At 37.1% G+C, this 18,782-nt stretch overlaps 1 protein-coding gene across 1 annotated transcript; it reads left to right on the top strand.

Annotated features, from left to right (window-relative positions):
• The first annotated feature begins 791 nt into the window (after positions 1-791).
• Positions 792-17,958, top strand: micall2a (mical-like 2a). The gene is made up of 18 exons (XM_051105563.1): positions 792-1,167; positions 2,825-2,873; positions 5,356-5,497; positions 7,125-7,450; positions 7,723-7,853; positions 7,969-8,478; positions 9,409-9,617; positions 9,934-10,012; positions 10,572-10,735; positions 12,048-12,131; positions 12,207-12,308; positions 13,095-13,156; positions 13,245-13,368; positions 14,218-14,320; positions 16,088-16,161; positions 16,738-16,852; positions 16,959-17,005; positions 17,154-17,958. The coding sequence occupies exons 1-18, from the start codon at positions 1,025-1,027 to the stop codon at positions 17,237-17,239; spliced, it is 2,550 nt and encodes an 849-aa protein (XP_050961520.1). The 5' UTR covers positions 792-1,024; the 3' UTR covers positions 17,240-17,958.
• Positions 17,959-18,782: the final 824 nt, after the last annotated feature.

Here is an 18,782-nt window from a genome sequence, read left to right as displayed (position 1 = left end):
TTTAATTAAAATGTTGATCAATATGCTGCAAGTAATTTAGAGAGTTTAAATGGATCCCTTTTTTCCAGCTGCTGAAATTATTAAAAAACACAAAACTTGGAACAACCGTCAACAATTTTTTGAATAAAACTTGCCTACATAAAATTCTCACTTTTTTTCACATTTAAAATTAAAATTCTGTTTTTTTTTTTAGTTACCAAAATAATTCCGACCACATGTTAACCTAATTCATGTAGTAATTTAACTACATTAACTCTTGCCGCGGGTTGTTTGCTTGATGTTGGCAGGTTGAGTCGACCCCAATAATGTCATATTTAGCCCCTAAAATGCGAATTTACCAGGGAACCCCCACAAAAAACGCATATTTTATCCCCCAGAAGGCGATTTTTAATGACCCCCCGAAACGCCATTGGGCTAGTTTTGAGTAGCAATTAGATGGATTTTGTTGTGAAAACCTGGCAACCCTGCCTAATTCTGTTAAAATTTTATTTTAAATTTTGACAAAATAATAATTTCTACCCTTACAAAATTGAACTTAATATTTTATCCAGTAAGTTAAAGACGTAAGTTTCCCATATGAAGTGAACTTGAATGCACCGCACAACAATTTCTAAAGTAGGCCTTAATTTCGTCACATTCAACAAGTCCTTTTTTTCAAACGACGTGCTTTTTATATTACACATATATGTTAACGAGCAAAACAGACTGGGTAAAAAGAACAAATAAAGCAATTAGTGTTTAATTATTGATGATTTGAGGCTCCTCCCCCGTCATTTCCTCTGCTCCACAGGTGCCGTAGTTGCTCCGCTGAAGTGAACAGCAGCTCTGAGGAGACGCCAGTTACAGCTCAAATCCGCTTCAACTCTTTTCTTTCTCTTTCACTGGGACTTCCCGCAGTTTCTCTAGAGTCATTTTCTTCCAAGCTCCGTTATTTCGTCGAACAAACGGCGTTTTTTTTCTTTCTGTCATTTAACAGACTCTCTCTGCCCTGCGTTTTGGCGGTAAGTGCGGGCTTTTGGAGAGGATGGCGGCTATCAAGGCGCTTCAGCAGTGGTGTAAGATTCAGTGCGACGGATACAGAGATGTGACCATCAGCAACATGAGCACATCTTTCAGAGATGGACTGGCCTTCTGCGCTCTCATCCACAAGTTCAGACCGGACCTCATGTAAGAGTCGTTTATCTGTAAATTGATTAGGTTACAGAAGTTGACTTTTTTTGAGGTGCCAAACAAGTCTTTATGAGGATAAAGTTGTGTAGTTCAAATATGTTTGTTTTAAATGGTATGTGAAATATTTATACTTTTGGTTATTATTAACGTACTGTACTATACCCAGACATATATTTTTGACTTTTCATGTGTTTGGATACTTGTTGTGAATATTGTCCTGTAGTAGTGAACTTGAGATGAACCGATGTCCATTTAAATACGTCCATTAAAATCACAACCCCCTAGACACCAGTTGCTCCAGTCCTTACAAAATGGCAAGGAAAAATTAGTTCTGGGCTTTAGAGTTATTTGTTTATAGATGAAGTGAGTAAAATTAAGTGTAATTGTTAGTTTTTAAAACTAATAGCTGACTTGTTTATAAAGCCACTGTAATTCCTTCGTACTGCAGTGGAACTGTGAACAGATTCATGGCCAGTTAACATCCTGCCATACAACATACTCCCACTGAAAAATTTTCAAGTGATTTTTATGATGTATGCAACTTTTTTGGCTATATTGATACTGCATGTTTGTATGTCACATTACAGGACTATTTTGAATGAACTAGTCTAGTGAGGCCAAAAATAAGTTTGTTTTTGTTTTGTTTTAATGGTAAAAAGACTTAGGATCTTAAACCTTTAAATGATTTAAGACTTAAGACTTTCTCTTAGCGATTAAAATTGTTACATCTACATTTTTAGCCCAAAATCTTGTTTCTGACCACGATCTATGGGCATGTTGGGTCACCTGCCCATATACACTCGCTATATACAGTAGTCAGCATTTGAAGTGGATCAAAAAAAAAAATGAATCAAAGTTGTCCTTAGACAAGAACATGTATTGTTTTGGTTTTAGGACAACTTTGATAAAAGGATTTGATCCACTTCAAATGTTGACTACTGTATTCATTCTCAGCCCATTTTTTTGTGTTTTTCTTTAGGCCTACTACTTCTGTTAAATTTAATATTGTAGGTTTTGTGATCTTTAAAAAAATATTATTATTATTATTATTATTATTATTATTATTAATAAAAAAATAAAATAAAATAATAATAATAATAATAAACTTTAATCAGCTTAATTTACACAGTTTTTGCACAGTAAGATTTTTGTTTTTATTTTTTATTATTTTTAAAGAAATATCTTCTGTTCACCAAGTCTGTGTTTATTTGATCCAAAGTACAGCCAAAAAAAAAAAAAAAGCGTATATTATTATGTTGAAAACAGCGGAGTAGAATTTTTACAGGTTTCTTTGAATAGAAGAACAGCATTTATCTGAAATAGAAATCTTCTGTAACATTATCAGTGTCTTTATAATCATGTTTGCAGCAAACCATCATATTAGAATGATTTCTGAATGATCATGTGACATGAAGACTAATGATGCTGGAAATGTAGTTTTGAGCACAGAAATAAATTACATTTTCAAATATATTCAAATAGAAAGCTGTTATTTTAAATTGTAAAAATATAGAAAAGTCACTTTTTTTTTGCTGTACTTTGGATCAAATAAATGCAGGCTTGGTGAGCAGAAGAGACTTCTTTATTGTATTTGTAACACTTCTCAAGGTTTCTATCAGTCTGTCTGGTGACTCATGTCCTTGTTTTGTTTCAGAAACTTTGAGTCTCTCTCCAAAGACAATGTCTATTACAACAACCACTTGGTAAGTTTTGTTTGGCCTTGATCATAGGAAACCATGACAGACCTGATGCAGAGTGACCCATATATCTTGTGTGATTTGCAGTCCGTTTTAGCCATATCCTGTACAGATGTGTGTTTGCTACAGACCCACGATAATGCACGTACTATTGAATGTTCTTAAACCCCTTTTGGGTTTTTTTTTTGGTTTTTTGACAAGTTGACTGGATGTTTGTTTATATCCAAGCCTTCTGCTCTTATACTGTTTCTCACTTACTGACATGAATAAGAGCACTTAAGACTCTTTTTCTCACAGTCTGTGAAGTGCATGTGATCCCATTTTTGCTCTCAACTGGATGAGACTTGTTGTTCAGTAAAAGAGCCTATTCATTATCTTGCAGTGAAACATCTGAAGTTTCAGACATGTATTTGGTGAACTTCTGTACAAGGGAAGAATATTGTCCTAAACCATCAAATTTTATTTATCAGGGCTTAATTTTTTTTTTTTTTTTAACCGATGTATTAATGCCTTTTAAATAGGGTTGCGCAACTGCATCACAATTTGTGGATCGATTTGGAGATTTTCCGAATGCATTGCAATTCTTTCTGGAATCGGTTCGGAGCTTAGTTTTTAACAGCAGATTTTTCAGTACTCGCGCACACTCAAATACTCACAAAGAGGAGCACTGAAGTGTCATGTAATTGCACCTCGACTCAGAATGCTTTTATAATGCAAGATTTTATGTAAACACAGCCTTCTGTGAACACCCTTGTAATTCGCTTCAACCTTTATGAATGATTATTTTAGAGCTGCAAAATGATTAGTTGCAATTAATCGCTTCAAAATAAAAGTTGTATATGTATGAATTTGAATGTAAGCACTGGTATATAAGTTATATTATATATAAATATTTTACATATAAATCGAACATGTTTGTATTAATATATAATAAATAATAAAACAATAAATATAAACTGTACACACACGTAGTATGTAAACAAACTTTTATTTTGGATCGATTACTCACGACTAATTGTTATGCAGCTCTAGATTATTTCAGTTTCAAGTGTGTGCAAGGAACTGGAACCAAGCAGAGTACAGCTGTTTCTTAAATATGCAGTGCCATCTGCTGTTTTAAAAAATAAGCTCAGAATACATTCTAAATTTTAGAATCGATACAGAATAAGTTCTTGATTTGCGATGCATCAGTTTATTTTCCGAGCCCTAGTTTTAAAGATTCCATTCCACATTTATACTTTGACCATTTGGTCACAGGCAACTTGTGATGGCCAGTTTATGTTAGGAATTATTTTATTTATTTATTTATTTTTTTTTACAGTGGTAAGGTTCAGGTTGAAGAGAAAATGTTACGTTGTCATGTATAAATTTCATTTTATTTTATTTTATTTTATTTTATTTTTTTAATAAAGGTTTACTTAGTAACTGAATCAAACTTTTTTTTTTTTTTTTTTTTTTTTTTTTTTTTTTCAGATAGTGTAAGCTTCACATGCAAGATTTAATTTGTGTTTGAGGGTAGGGATGCTGTCTGACCAGGACCAGTGACCTAATTATTTTGCATCCCTGTCAGGAAGTGCTTCTGCGAGAATGAGATGGAAAGACATGCCGCAACTGGGACTTTTTTTTCCTAATGATGTGCTCTTCTTCACATTGCTTCCTTAGGGGCTGTAGATTATAAGCCACACACTCAGAGATCTATTACAAACCCTCACCCCTTCTATAAGCGGCACTCAGCTGTAGTTTGAACCCGAGCCGTGTGGATTCTGTCCAGTTAATGCATTATAAAGAAGGGTGACAGTCATCCACAGGGCACCTGATCCTCTCCGTCAAGATTAATTTACCTCTGTTCTACTACTGTCTTTACAAATGTCATCTGTGCATTTAAACACTAAAGAATATGGTGCATTTAAATGCCAGTTCTTAATTTTCCTCCAGTTTATTTCATACTATCAGCCCCTCAGTGCTGTAACACAAAAGAGAAACAGGAAGTTGCAGCTGCATCATGGAGGATATGCCGCCCCTCCTCAGCTGTCCTGTAAAATTTAATGAGTGTGTCCAGGTCAGGCCTAAACAATGCCCTGGTATCCCCCTCTCCTGTCCCCGTTCCCAGGTTGCTGCGCACACAGGAAATGTGCTATTCATTATGCACTCCCTGCCTGGGCCGTCTTGACGTGGTGCCAGATCGTGCTGCTTACTGGCTTGTTCTATTTCTGACGTCTTCCTTTTTTGTGCCTGTGTTTACAGTTAATTGGCCATGTGCCTTTCCCCTAGAAAACCGTTTCCACAGCATGATATCAGCCGGCCTGAAACAATCGTGTGAGGTCATGTTGAATGAGCATGTTCAATGGTTGTTATAAACACAGGGTGCTTGTCTTTTGTCGTCGTGGTCGTCTAATTGTTGTTTTCTTCTGTGTGGATTCATCCTCCTATTATGTGGTGTTGTAGCTGTGAACTTAATGGCTGATTTGTGTCATGTAATGTGCTCCAGGCGTTCCGTGTGGCTGAAGATCATCTGGGAATCCCAGCTCTTCTGGACGCAGAGGACATGGTGGCTTTGCCTGTCCCAGACAGACTCAGCATCCTCACATATGTCTCACAGTACTATAATTACTTCCACGGCCGCTCGCCAAGTAAGACTACGTTTATCCACCATCACCATGTTTATGAAGTAAAAGGCACTTTTATTTTATTTATTTATTTTTTGTGACGCAGTGGACCGTTGTTTTGTCTGTGTACTGTACTATGTTAAGAAGGTGATTGCACTGTACTGCATACTAATTACAGTGTAGTTTAGTATGCAGCAGTCACAAGACCTCATTACATTACATGTTTAACCCTGCTAGTGGCACCCAAGTATCTCTTTTTTTTTTTTTTTTTTTTTTTAAACTTTGTGTAAAACTTAGGGCAGTTGGGTGAAATGAGTCTAGCTGAGTGTATTGTATTGCATACAGTATTTCTCTTAGGGTGTGTTCACACTTGTGGTTCAGTTTGTTTGGATAATTTGGTCTGGACAAAAAAGAAAAATGATACATTTGGTCCTAGTCCACTTAGCATTCACACTGGCGTTTTTGACGGCAACCGAACCTAAAGGCATAGTGATGCATTCACAACCTGATTGGTTGGGTTGAGTGATGTATATTTTGAGATTGAACTCACTGAACGCCCCAAACAAGAGGAACAGGTGTGTTCGAATAAAGCGGCGCTGTGGGTGTATGACAAAGTACTCATTTACTGATTGATCTGCTCAGTGGTGCTTTAAGTCGAATACACCTAATGATGTCTGCTAGACTAAGCACGCTCGTTGCGTGTATATGATTTTATGTTCACCATCTGCAAACTCACAAAGAGCTCATAAGTCCCTTTAGTATACACTTTTAAAGTGGTAAATGCAACTTTTATTTATTTTTTTAATTGGCAAGGCCAAGGTATGTGTATTTGACACACATAGACACCCTGTATGGGTTTTTTTTTTTTGTTTTTTTTTCCCTTATCCCCTAGGGCTGCAATATTATGACAAAAATCGTTGTATATTATTGCTTTTTATATCGTAATAATGATTAGTAATATCGATATAGAAAACGGTATAAACGCTTTTGTTTTGTGCCTGCGTTTTGGACACGCCACGTTCTGGCTTCAATGACATTTTTGATGGTCCATGGTGTTAGTCCAGTCTAGCGCACATTATGCAAAACTCCCGTTATAATCACTGAATTAATCTTTTTGCAAGCAGTGTATCTGCACGGTATTATGATGAGGGAATTTGCGAGCATGCGCAATCAACACAGCTCTGCTGTTTTCAGCTGACTAATCGAAGCGCCTCTGATTGGCCAGAGTGTTCCTAAGTTCAACAAAAATGCGTTTGGTTTGTATAAGGCTGAACGCTACACAAAACTGCATATAAAAGCAATCTGATGCAGTGTGAGCAGATATAAACAATTTCACGAATTGACACTTCTTATTCATTTTCAGATTTTATTTTAATCGTGACAGCAATATAGCGTTTAATAAAGCAGGGGCATTTTTTGCCCTTTTGTCTTGAATTAATGGGGAATTTTTGTTCATTTTGGTGGCTTTCTTGCCTTAAGCCCTCGTTAATTTCCAACCCTGTATGTCAAAAAAGTCAGTGGCTACCGTCAGCTTCGCAGGAATAATGTTGGTGTGTCATTTTTCTCATGTATTCATATTTCTTAGACTTTCTTCTCAATGGCTTTTTTTTTTTTTTTTTTTTTTTTTTTTTTTTTTTTTCTTTTCTCTCAGTCGGGGGAGTAGGAGGTATCAAGCGGCATGCCGAGGACTCAAAGGAGGTGCCATCAGAGAAAAAGAACCTGCCTGTGGTTGCCAAAAACCACAATCTTAAAACAAATACAGAGAACCGTCCTCCTCAAACTGAAATGCCAAAAAATGGAGACAACCGTCCTCCATCTCTTAACATCCAAAAAAGTGCTCCAGAGAAGCACATTGTAGCTACTCCAGCTCGGCAGACTGGCACAGACCGGCAGAAATCTCCAGGGCCAAAATGTGTGCAGGCGCCCGTCACGCCACTCAGAGCGAGATCTCCACAACCACACAGAGAAGCTGAGAAGGTGTCAATTCAGCGTTCCCTTGATTATTCAGCTCCAAAGTGATTTGGTGTAATCCTGGTTGTAAAAATGAATTTAGATTTAGTCATGATTTGGAAACTGATTTTTAGCTTTCAGAGAGATTTTTATTTTTCATGGTTTTTATTTTCATTTTATTTTAAATTTATTTAAATTATCCATTTATATTTATTTATTTTTATTATTATTTATTATTTTGTATATTTATTTTTATTTGATCATTTAAATCTTTTTGTTCATCTGTTCTTTTTTTTTAGAAAACCGTTTTGGTGGAGAGTTCAAATAAAACCGGCACATTGAACAGTGAATGTGCAGTATGTGGAAATCATGTACATCTGGTCCAGAGACACCTGGTGGATGGAAAACTTTACCACCGGAGCTGCTTTAAGTGTGTATATTTATTGGTATTGATGGTGTTGAGTTGTAATTATTAATGGGTATTAAGTTTGGCATGCACCTTTTAGTTATTCTACTTTTTATCAATCCCCTTTTTTTGGAACCAGGTGTAGTGTATGCTACGGCACACTTAAATCTGGAGCATATAAAGTGGGAGCGGACGCTGGCACACTGGTCTGCACTGTTCACCAACATGGCCAAAATGGCTTCAAGCCTACAGTGAAGCCTTTTAAGAGCAGTGGCTTTACGCTTGCTGATTTGGTGCCTAAATCTGACTGTGGTGATGAGCCGTCTTCACAGCGTTACACCTCTGTATTATCTGCACCCATCAAGGCTGTGACTAGACCAGTTGAGCTCAGTCCCGCTCCGAAGTCGTGGACCGCCTCTGCTCAGAGGACTCAAGAAGCCAGGCAGAAGTTTTTCCAGTCATGTGGTCCAGCAGCAGAGCATCGGCCCACCACAAGACAGCAGTCAGGCCCCTCAGAGTCCTGCACCAATCAGAACACAAGTCCGAAGATGCAGAAAAACAGAACCAGTGCACTGACAAATGGAAAACTACACGAAGGAAATACAAATAACAACAATGCGCTTAGTTCTGACCCTGGAGCACAGAGGCAGTGAGTGACTAATGATAACTGTCATGGTTTGCAGTATCATTATTGATTAGTGATCAAAAATTTTCCCAGATTGCTAGACTGCACTACCATTCAAAAGTGTTTGGACGGTAAGATTTTTAATTTTTGTTTGTAAAAAGTTTCTTCTGTTTACCAAGCCTGCATTTATTTGATCCAGAATACAGCAGAAGCAGTAATATTGTGAAATATTTTAACTATTTAAAAATGTTTTACTATTTTATTTATTATTATTATTATTATTATTATTATTATTATTATTATTATTATTATTATTATTATTATTATTATTATTTTTACAATTTAAAAAATAATTTATTTAGCAAGGATGCTGTAAATTGTTTAAAAGATAGACATTTATAATGTTACAAAAGATTTCTATTTTAGATAAATGCTGTTCTTCTGAACTTTTAATTAATCAAAGAAACCTGAAAAAAAAATCTATTCTACTGTTTTTAATGATGATGCTGATGATGATGATGATGATGATAATAATAATAATAATAATAATAATAATAATAATAATAATAATAATGTGTTTTAAGCAGCAAATCAGAATATTAGAATGATTTCTGAAGGATCATGTAACTGGAGTAATTATGCTAAAAATTCAGCTTTGAAATCACAGGAATAAATTACATTTTAAAATCATTCAAATTGAAAGGTTATTTTAAATAGTAAAAATATTACAAAACTTAAGTGTTTGCTGTACTAGTTGGATCAAATAAATGCAGGCTTTGTGAGCAAAGTAGACTTCTTTAAAAAAAAAAAAAAAAAATTGTTAATCTTATTTTCTAAAAACTTTTGAATGGTAGTCTATCTTCAAATTGTAAATTATTTCTTTGGTTTCAAAATTTCTTTCTATTCAGCATTTTACATATGAATGTAAGTGACATTTGTTAACATCTCTTCCAGGCTAAAAATCAGATGCACTTCTGCTGAAGTCTCTAGCCGGAGGCAGGAGTTACATGGGCGAGAAGTAACAGGAAGGAGCGCGTATCAGGCCACTTCAGCCAGCCCTGCCATCAGCAGTAGCGGCATGAACACCAAAGAATCCCTTTACCTCAGTGCCATCAGCAAAGAGCACAGCAAACCTCCATCTCTGCTGCTTTCTACTGCCAAAGGTAGTGTTCGCTTGCAGATGACCTTTGCTTGTATGAATTGTTCTTTTTTTTAAAATGCTTTCTAAAGGTCACATGGGAAATATTACCATAAACATACAGTACGCAATAAGTACGAGACGAAAAAAGAGGTTAAATTAAGCCACGGGCCAGCATCCATTGTTTTTTTTGTTTTTTTTATGCAGCCCACAGGAATAAGATTGATTTTCATCCTGTAGTATTTTTATCCTTTCTATTTGACAGCATGGCTTCAAATGGTGTAATTTGCTATTGTGCGACTTTTGTTTGTCATAATTTTCCTCTCTTCTCTTGGCTTCAGCCAAAGATGTTCAGAGCTGCGAAGCCCCGACTGACTGGAGATCAAAGCCAAAGGCAGCTCCAAATGGACCAAGATTCAAGTAAGTTCGATCAGCCTAGTTATCCCTAATGCTTTCTAATCCACACGAGGGGAAGCAGGCAGAGTCACTCGGGTGTGAGCTGCAATGACACTTCAGAGCTGGAGTACTGACAGTGGGGCCTTTCATGTATCCATCCTCTAGCCGGCGGATGCCTCCTGCCTCCCCCATAGTGTTTGACTGCCTCAGAGTGCATCCGCTCACTCTATCCCCAATCCTCACCAGTCCCAAGGAGTGCTGCGCCTAAACCAACCCCTCTGAAATGCTATGCTCTTACTTTGAGTTCCTCAGATGATCGTTCTTTTAGCTTTGTTTGCATCTACTGTATATAAGGTGAGGGGCTGCTTACTGGTCAGTTTTAAATGATGCTTTTGTGTCCTTTAAACTTGTAAATGTAACCTAGATTATACTGTTTTGCAACAAAATGCTATTCCAGTGTTTCTGCTTTAAAATGTAACATGTTTGACATTACTTTGTAATTATTTGAAGTTTACTAGCAATTTCTAAGAGAATGGTTTCACCACCAGTTTTCAGGGTATTAAGGTTATTTTGCTTTTGATAGATCTCCTGATAATGCCAAGGATGTCCTGTTGACTTGTGGAAAAAACGAAAGTGACCATTGTTTGACGACGCAAAGTGATCCAGCCTCCTCCATATCAAACAACTCTTGCTGCTCCATCACTGTTGACCCAAAAATCAGAGGGGAACAACAGCAGGGTACCTGTGGTAAGCAGGTCTCATCACTATTAAAGGGACAGTTCACCCAAAAATTAAAACTGTCATTTATTTATTCATGCCCATGTCGTTCCAAAACCGTAAGGCCTTCATTCATCTTCGGAACACAATTTAAGATACTTTTGATGAAATCCAAAGGCTTTCTAACCCTTCATGGACAGTAGGGTTGAGTACCAAACTCGGTACTTTAAGGGTTCCGACCGCATTGTGTCAGTACTACCGCTTCACATTAAAGAGAGAGAGACCCCGGGACGTGACGTCACCCCTGCAACTCGTTCATACTCGACACACAGGGAAAACCGAAATGTGAATCCTGCTGCATGTTGTGTTGTTTTTTGTTTTTTGTTTTTTTTAAATTCACACAATTTTCTAACAGTAAATCTCTGTTTGTTTGCCAAGAAAAGGTTTAATTTTCATTTGATTAAAGGTAAATATTTAATGCCTTCATTTGATCATAAGAAAAACTGAAACAATTTCTGGGGGGAAAAAAATGATTGTAGGGCACTATTGTTCAAAATATTGAAATGGAGAATTTTTTTTATTATTTTTATTTTTTTTTTTTTTTTACTAAAATGTTTTTATTACACAGAGAAAAGTACCAAGAAAAAGGTAGCTTTGGGTTATTAGGCACAGAATTTCTGGTACCATGTGAACGGTACCCAAAATGTGAATGGTACCCAATCCTAATAGACAGTAAGGGTCCTACACATCATTGAAATGGTCGGTGTGACATCAGTGGTTCAACGTTAGTTTACAGAGCTAAGAGAACACATTTTGTGTGCAAAGAAAACAAAAACAATGACTTTACTCAACAATTCTTCTCCTCTGCATCACCGTAGGTGCCGTTTAATGTGAGTACCACGATGCATGTGTGTTTTTTCGTTTGCTAAGAGATAAGCCACAGTGCATGTTCTACATCAGCAGTCATGGTACCCACATTAATGGCGTCAGACTGTCCCAGAATAGAAGAAATTGTTGAATAAAGTCGTCATTCTTGTTTTAAACCACTGTCGTCACATGGACTGTTTTAATGAAGTTCTTACTACCTTTCTGGGCCTTGAATGTGTCAGTTGAGTTGCTGTCTATTCAGGGTCAGAAAGCTCTTGGATTTCAGCCAAAATATATATTTGTGTTCTGAAGATGAGCAAAGGTCTTATGGGTTTGGAACACCATAAGGGTGAGTAATGACAGAATTTTAATTTTTGGGTGAACTATTCCTTTAAGAGCAAACTTGCTTTTCAAATACCAAATGCTGGTGTAAATTAAACACCATCTTAAGTTTTTCACTTTTTCACCCCTTTAGTTCAAAATGGACCAGGTTTTTCTGCCCCTATCCAGCCATTCAGTCCTGTTGTCTCGTGTTTGGGAGAGGCCTGTGATGGGCAGGGTAAGTCCAGGCCACATAATCCATTATAGCGTGGTAAGATTTGCATTTATGATGATCATGCTCTTCTGTCCACAGGTTCTAAATGTGACTGTTCCTTGTCCACATGTATCATGCCCTCTCAGTCCTGTTACAAACCTTCATCTCCAAAACAACCTCGCCGCGGGTCGGCGACATCAAGTAAGCATGCTCTAAAATTATGCAAACATAATTTAATAAATTGTTTAATACAATTGTTTTATTTTATTTTATTTATTTTTTTGTACTTTTAATTTGCTGTTTTACTACTTCATTTTTCTTTATTTTTATTTTATTTTATTTTTTTATTTTTTTACTTATTATAGTCTGTAAATCACTTTACTTGTATGGAAAAGAGGATTGGTCATTCTGCTTAAAGGGAGAGTTCACCCAAAAATGAAAAAAAAAATGTTATTAGTTACTTACCCTCAAGACCATTGTTCATCTTCAGAACACAAATTAAGATATTTTTTATGAAATCTGAGAGCTTTCTGACCCTACATAGACAGCAATGCAACCATCACATTCAAGGCCCAGAAAGGTAGTAAGAACATCGTTAAAATAGTCCATGTGACATTAGTGGTTCAACTGTAATTTTATGTAGTTATGGAAATGCATCTTGTGTGCAAAGAAAACAAATTTATTCAAGAATTTCTTCTCTTCTGTGTCAGTCTTTGACGTGTTCATGAGTGGATCACCATGCATGCATAGAATATAGAAATCTCTTAATTTGTGTTCTGAAGGTGAGCCAAGGTCTTACAGGTTTGGAACGACATGAGGGCGAGTAATTAATCACAGAATTTTCATTTCTGGGTGAACTAACCTTTAAACTCTACTGGTGAATTTCTTACTTTTGCTGAACTGTTTGAAACATCTTTTGCGTGTTTCATGCCTATGTTTAGCCTTTGGCTTTTCATATGCACTAAAAAGCAGTGTTTATCACTTCAGGTTGTGACAATGGACATCTTTCATCTAAAAATGGCTTGGTGCATGAAACAAGGCTGCCTATTGTAAGTTATTGCAAGAGTTCTATGCTATCCTTTTCTAAATGAAAGATCTCCTACCTATGGTTTACATCTACAATATTTGTCTTTTCAGATGAAGCCTTACTATATCACACCAGATCAGATCTCCAAAGAGCTGCAGGACATCGAGAACAAGCTGAACGATCTAGAGAACGAAGGGGTGGAGTTGGAGTGGAAGCTTCGCGTTTATGAAGAAGGTTTGCGATTAGATGTAGTTAATGAAATAGCAGCATTCCGTAAGTTGAAGTCAAGGTTGTGTAGGACAAAATAAGCTTGTTGGGACATCAGATGCTCCTTTTGGTGCAATTCGAGATCTATTTGGTGCGTTTTAGCTGGCATGTAGCTTTGTGTGTGTGGTTCATTGAGCTCTGCGAGTCGCGCACTCATTCCAAACCTGTTAGCTGAGCCCGTCCACCTGGGAGTCGGAATTCCGATGTAGCCTTTAGGGGAAGGCTGTGGCCAATAAAGGGCTCTCGATTCCAGCTGCCAGGGCCAAATGAGGCGAGGCGCAGGGGAAGCTCCCTCTCCTCCTGAGGGATGCTGGGATGGAAATGGAGAAGAGGCGGTGGGCTGCAATGAGAGGCTGCTAGCTGAATGGGGCAAGGGCACTTGATTGGCTCTTTTCAAGGTCACCATGGCACAGTAATATCATCTCCAGACTCGCTGCTCCAGTCACCTGTCCTGCTGTTAGCAGCCGATGGGATTTCACACAACCTGACTGCCTCTCAGTCCCACCAAAGCCGAAACCACAACTTGATCAAATTAAGTTTGGGTGTGCGTGCGTATGATTGTACTTGTATGTTTTTTGTACCACCTCAAGGCAATGTCAATGGAAAACATGCTTTTTAGACCGCATTACAGTGCTCTATTAGGAGACAAATAGAATTCAATCATAGCTCAAATAGAAGTTGAAAGTGAGCATTTGGAGATGCCTGTCTCCAGAGCACTTTAAATTGTGGCTCGAGGTGGAGCGTCTCTAATGTGGTTTGATGTGAGCGGTGCTGTTAGGACCTTGGTGTCTTCAGTGACATTGGACTGTTTTACAGAGGGTCATGGGGACCTTCTGATGGATCCCTTGATGGTGGACTGGTTCAACCTGATTCGGAAAAAACAAAGCTACATACGGAGGGAGTCAGAGTTGATGTACATGTAAGTGATCCCTGTATTCAGCAACTATTGTTTCTTTCTATTGTCCAGCTGCTATTTATGGGTGCAAACATTTTCAGTAAATGTGTAATGGAGAAAAATAGCCATTGTATGTAGATGTTCACTCTTAAAGGGATAGTGCACCCAAAAATGAAAATTACCCCAAGATTTACTCACTTTCAAGCTGTCCTAGGTATATATGACTTAATACTTTGAATACCATTGGAGTTCTATTAGAATGTCCAGGCACTTCGAATCTTTATAATGGCAATGAATGGCTGTTTATTTATTTTTATTTATTTTTTAAGGGGTTCAAGCGCGTAGTGCTGAGACCCTATTGTAATTGTTAGAATGGTCATGGATCAGCGATCTCCACATAAAACTGATTGTGCAGATCAAATTATAAATCATAGAGACTTGAAACTTGGAGGGATGGTAGTACTAACACCGCTGACAATGTGACCAATCGGCCTGATGGGGGTGCTACAGCGCACAAGTACAAAATCACTCATAGCTCCTAAACTGTCAGTTGTGGACTCAACCGTCTTATTTCAACAAAACGCCCACAGATTTGATTGTGTATACCACACTTTTTATTTATTTATTTATTTTTAACTATTATTATTTCAACTATTCCTAGGTTTTTAGCCCAATTGGAAACAAATTAGTGCAGAAAGATTCACTGGAAAGTGAATATCAATAATTAGCCAAAAAAACAAAAGTTGAACTTTCGACTCACCGTCGCAAAGGGTACCAAAACGTTCAAAAAGGACAGGGCCACTTTTAGTGAAATGCTGTTCAACTCCTGAATGGAATGAGATATCTCTGCCAAACTCAGAATGAAGCTTGGCCACTTGGTGGCGCTACAAGAGGAAAAAAATAAAAATGGCTATAACTGCGCAACCGTTTGTACTATCAACATGAATATCTGTGTGCACGGTCTTGGTCCAAAGTGCCACAAACCTCTACAAGGACATTTGCGTATCTCAAAAAACATGACCGCCACTGGCAGACGAACTTTGAGCACCTGTTAAAAGGTTGATGGAGGCTGATCGGAACAAAACTTGGTGGGCCTGTTCGACGCATGGCCCCAAAGGTCTGAGAGAAATGTGAAGGGAAATTAGCTACTGGGGGGGCGACATCACATTTTATCAAGGGCGTAAATGATTGTACGTCACACGGTTTTTCGCTACTGCTGTCAATCAAATTGTTTGTTAAATGATTGAGAAGATTTTAATTTTCGATCAGTCTGGAAAAAAAACATTGCAGTTCATTTCTTTGGACTCTCTAGGCCAAAAATTATCAAATGATGAAATTTACCATTTGGAAAGCTATAACAGGGTCGTTTAGAAAAGGGGCCTGTCCAAATTTACCCAAAATCCTATAAAGCCTAAAGGAACACTCAAAACTTCATGAAAACTGAGCACATGTGACGGGTGACTCTAAACAAGCATGCAAAGTTGAAAGAACGTCATACCACAGCTGGCCCTATAACAGTCATAACCAATAAAAAAATATTTCTATGGTAAATTACCTGGATTTGCCAAAATGCTTTTTTAAATCATTGATTAAATGCTTAAATGCCTTAAAGAGCTTGAACCTCGATTACCAGTGGGTTAATAAAGGCTTCCTGAGGCGAATTGATGCATTTGTGTAAGAAAAATATTCATGTTTAAAACTTTTGTAAACTATAATCTCTAGCTTCCGCTAACTGCTGTACGATGGCTTGAGGGTGAGTAAACCATGGGATAATGTCTCAATGTTTTTCAGAGCAAAAACACAAGATCTTGAGGAGCAGCAGCCTGGAGTAGAAGGAGAGCTCAGGAGATTGATCAATAAACCAGGTAAAAATGAACCAGGGTAACTAGTGTATTGTATCACTCGCCTTTTTTCCCCAACTAGAAATCGATGGCAGGTTTTAAGGGAAGTAAATTATGATTATAAAATGAATTGATTCAAACAGAATCTTCCAGTTATCATGTTGGATTAATTTGATTTGTCTTAAGATATATATTTTTTTTGTTTGTTTTTATAAGTCTATAAAAAATATAACTATATAGTTATAACTTAAAAATTACAATAAGTAGCTTTTTCTTTACTCTTTGGTTGCTATGGTGAGTCTGCATTTTGTAATTGGCACCAATTATAATTGAAGCTTATTCTTAGATCTTTTGTGACACACAAAAGCAATTCTCAGACATGTCCGTGCTTCAAATCACCAGTAATGATTTTAATAATTACGCATTGTGACTTAACAGCATGTGAAAAGTGATGCAAAGTAAAACTGAAAAATGTCAACTATGAATTCTGTTTTATCAAAAAGGGTAAATGTAGTAGCGATTATTAGTTTGTTTTCTCGGGTGTTATAAAAAGTTAAAAAAGAGACCAAGCAGTCTAATGAGTGTGTGTTCGGGTAATAGAACATCTCAAGAATGTGGATGAGAAGAAGAGGGAAACCGAACTGTTGAACAAACTGATGAAGATCGTGAATGACAGAAATGCCATCGTTGAAGGGCTGGAGGAGGACAGAATAAGGTAAGCGTTAAAGAATATCAAATGCCATACTTTGAAATGTAGTGTGTCTTCACATGCATACAAAAGTTGTAAAAATGCGTTTGTTAATGTAATGTGTTACTTTAAGGGAGGAGGAAGAAGATCAACAGTTGAATGAGATGATGCAAAGACTGGGTGAGAACTTTTTTTTTTTTTTTTTTTTTTTTTTTTTTTTTTTTTTTTTTTTTTTTCCCCTCTCTCTCTCCCTCCTTCTGTCAAAGTCTACTCTGAGCTTGAAGCAGCAGAGAACATTTTAACTTTCATTCTTTTCTTCTTGGTGCAGGTCTTCAGAAGTTTAAAAACAAACGCAAGTCGTCGTTCTCAAAGTTATTCAGACGGAGAAGTAAAAAAGCCTCAATGGGAGAGTGAACTTGAAGTAATACAGACCTTTTGCTGTAGCCTGCTGAAGTCCAGATTTTGCCAGGTGACCTTAGTTCAGCAGTGCTCAGCCCTGTTCCTGGAGATCTACCTTCCTGTAGAGTTCAGCTCCAACCCTGATCAAACACACCTGAACCAACTAATTGTGACCTGAAGGAGCAATTGATAATTACAGACAGGTGTGTTTGATCAGGGTTGGAACTAAACTGCAGGAAGGTAGATCTCCAGGAACAGGGTTGGACACCCCTGCCTTAGATAGTTTAAAACAAAGTGGGGTTAGTACAATTCTGTCAGGTGATTCAGTGAGTTAGTTCTTGAAGCAAAAATAATGTTCAGTTTAAACACTTATTTTCACTTATTTGATTAAGCTAATGTTAGTTCTATTCATTTGCTATTTGTAAGTTGTTGGTTTTTTTTTTTTTTTTTTTTTTTTTTTTTTTTTAAACATATTGCTCCTATATGCTTTTGCCTTGCTTTAAATGCGTGGGCTAGTTTGAATACTTATTGTTCAAAAAAACATTTATTTTCCTCTTTTTCCACCCCCTCACTTGTTCATAAACCATAACTTATATTAGCAGATAAACAAACAGATGCCCAAGGCTGGCTGAAGATGCCCAAGGCACGCCACTTGACTCTGATCCAAAAATCTGTGGAGCATCTTAATTTAACTCTAACCCCCTAAAAAAAAAAAAAAAATAATAATTGCTAAATCTAGAGGCCATTAAGACGCAGTGCTTGCAGTGACCTGAAGGGGGCACTATGAGCTCACACGCATTTGCACAGGCCGAGTTTTCCAGTTTCTTATTTTATATTCCTGAGAATGCTAAATCAAGCTGGAGATTAGACGGCAGAGGATCTGGCGTGCTGGCGAGGCATGGATTATTGGTTTTATTCTCTTTTTAAGTCTAACCTAGTTCAATTAAAAGTGTGCCTCATTTAACTTATCTAAGAAACAGTCTTGTCTTTTACGTGGTGTTTAAATATGGCTTAACTGTTTGAAAAACCTACAGAATGAATGTTTTAAGAAGTTTTAAAAGCTCTCAAATGGATGTGCTTATTTATTGTATATTTGACTTTTAAAAATGAGTTCTGCAATAAATTTAATGAAGTTTCTTCTTGTTCCCTTAACCAATTCAGCGCTTTATTTTAGTTTTACACGCGTCAGCTGAAACGTCACGTTTTCTGAATTTCCGATGGTTGCGTGTGAAAGCGCAAAAACGTTAAACGGAAAAGCCTGTTTATGCGAAAACGGTCACAATAAACCAAAACGGCCAGTTTATCCCAAACTTCCAGTCGTTCTAAATTAAAATGACACCACGCGCTCGGCAGCAGCCGTAATTGTTGTCCCTATCATCGCTCGTGCTTTAAAACGGCCGTTTATACAGCCATCATTTAATATGGGTTTTAGTAAAATGCGTTAAGATAATTTACTCACATTTAATATCGTGCCAGTGCTTACAGGCCATCCATCCCCAATTTAAGATGCATGAAATTGTGATCATGAACTTGGAACACCATCTTTCTCTAGCTGAGA

The sequence above is a fragment of the Labeo rohita genome, chromosome 3 (assembly GCF_022985175.1).
Source record: "Labeo rohita strain BAU-BD-2019 chromosome 3, IGBB_LRoh.1.0, whole genome shotgun sequence".
NCBI lineage: Eukaryota > Metazoa > Chordata > Actinopteri > Cypriniformes > Cyprinidae > Labeo > Labeo rohita.
This window is presented reverse-complemented; position numbering and strand designations above follow the sequence as displayed.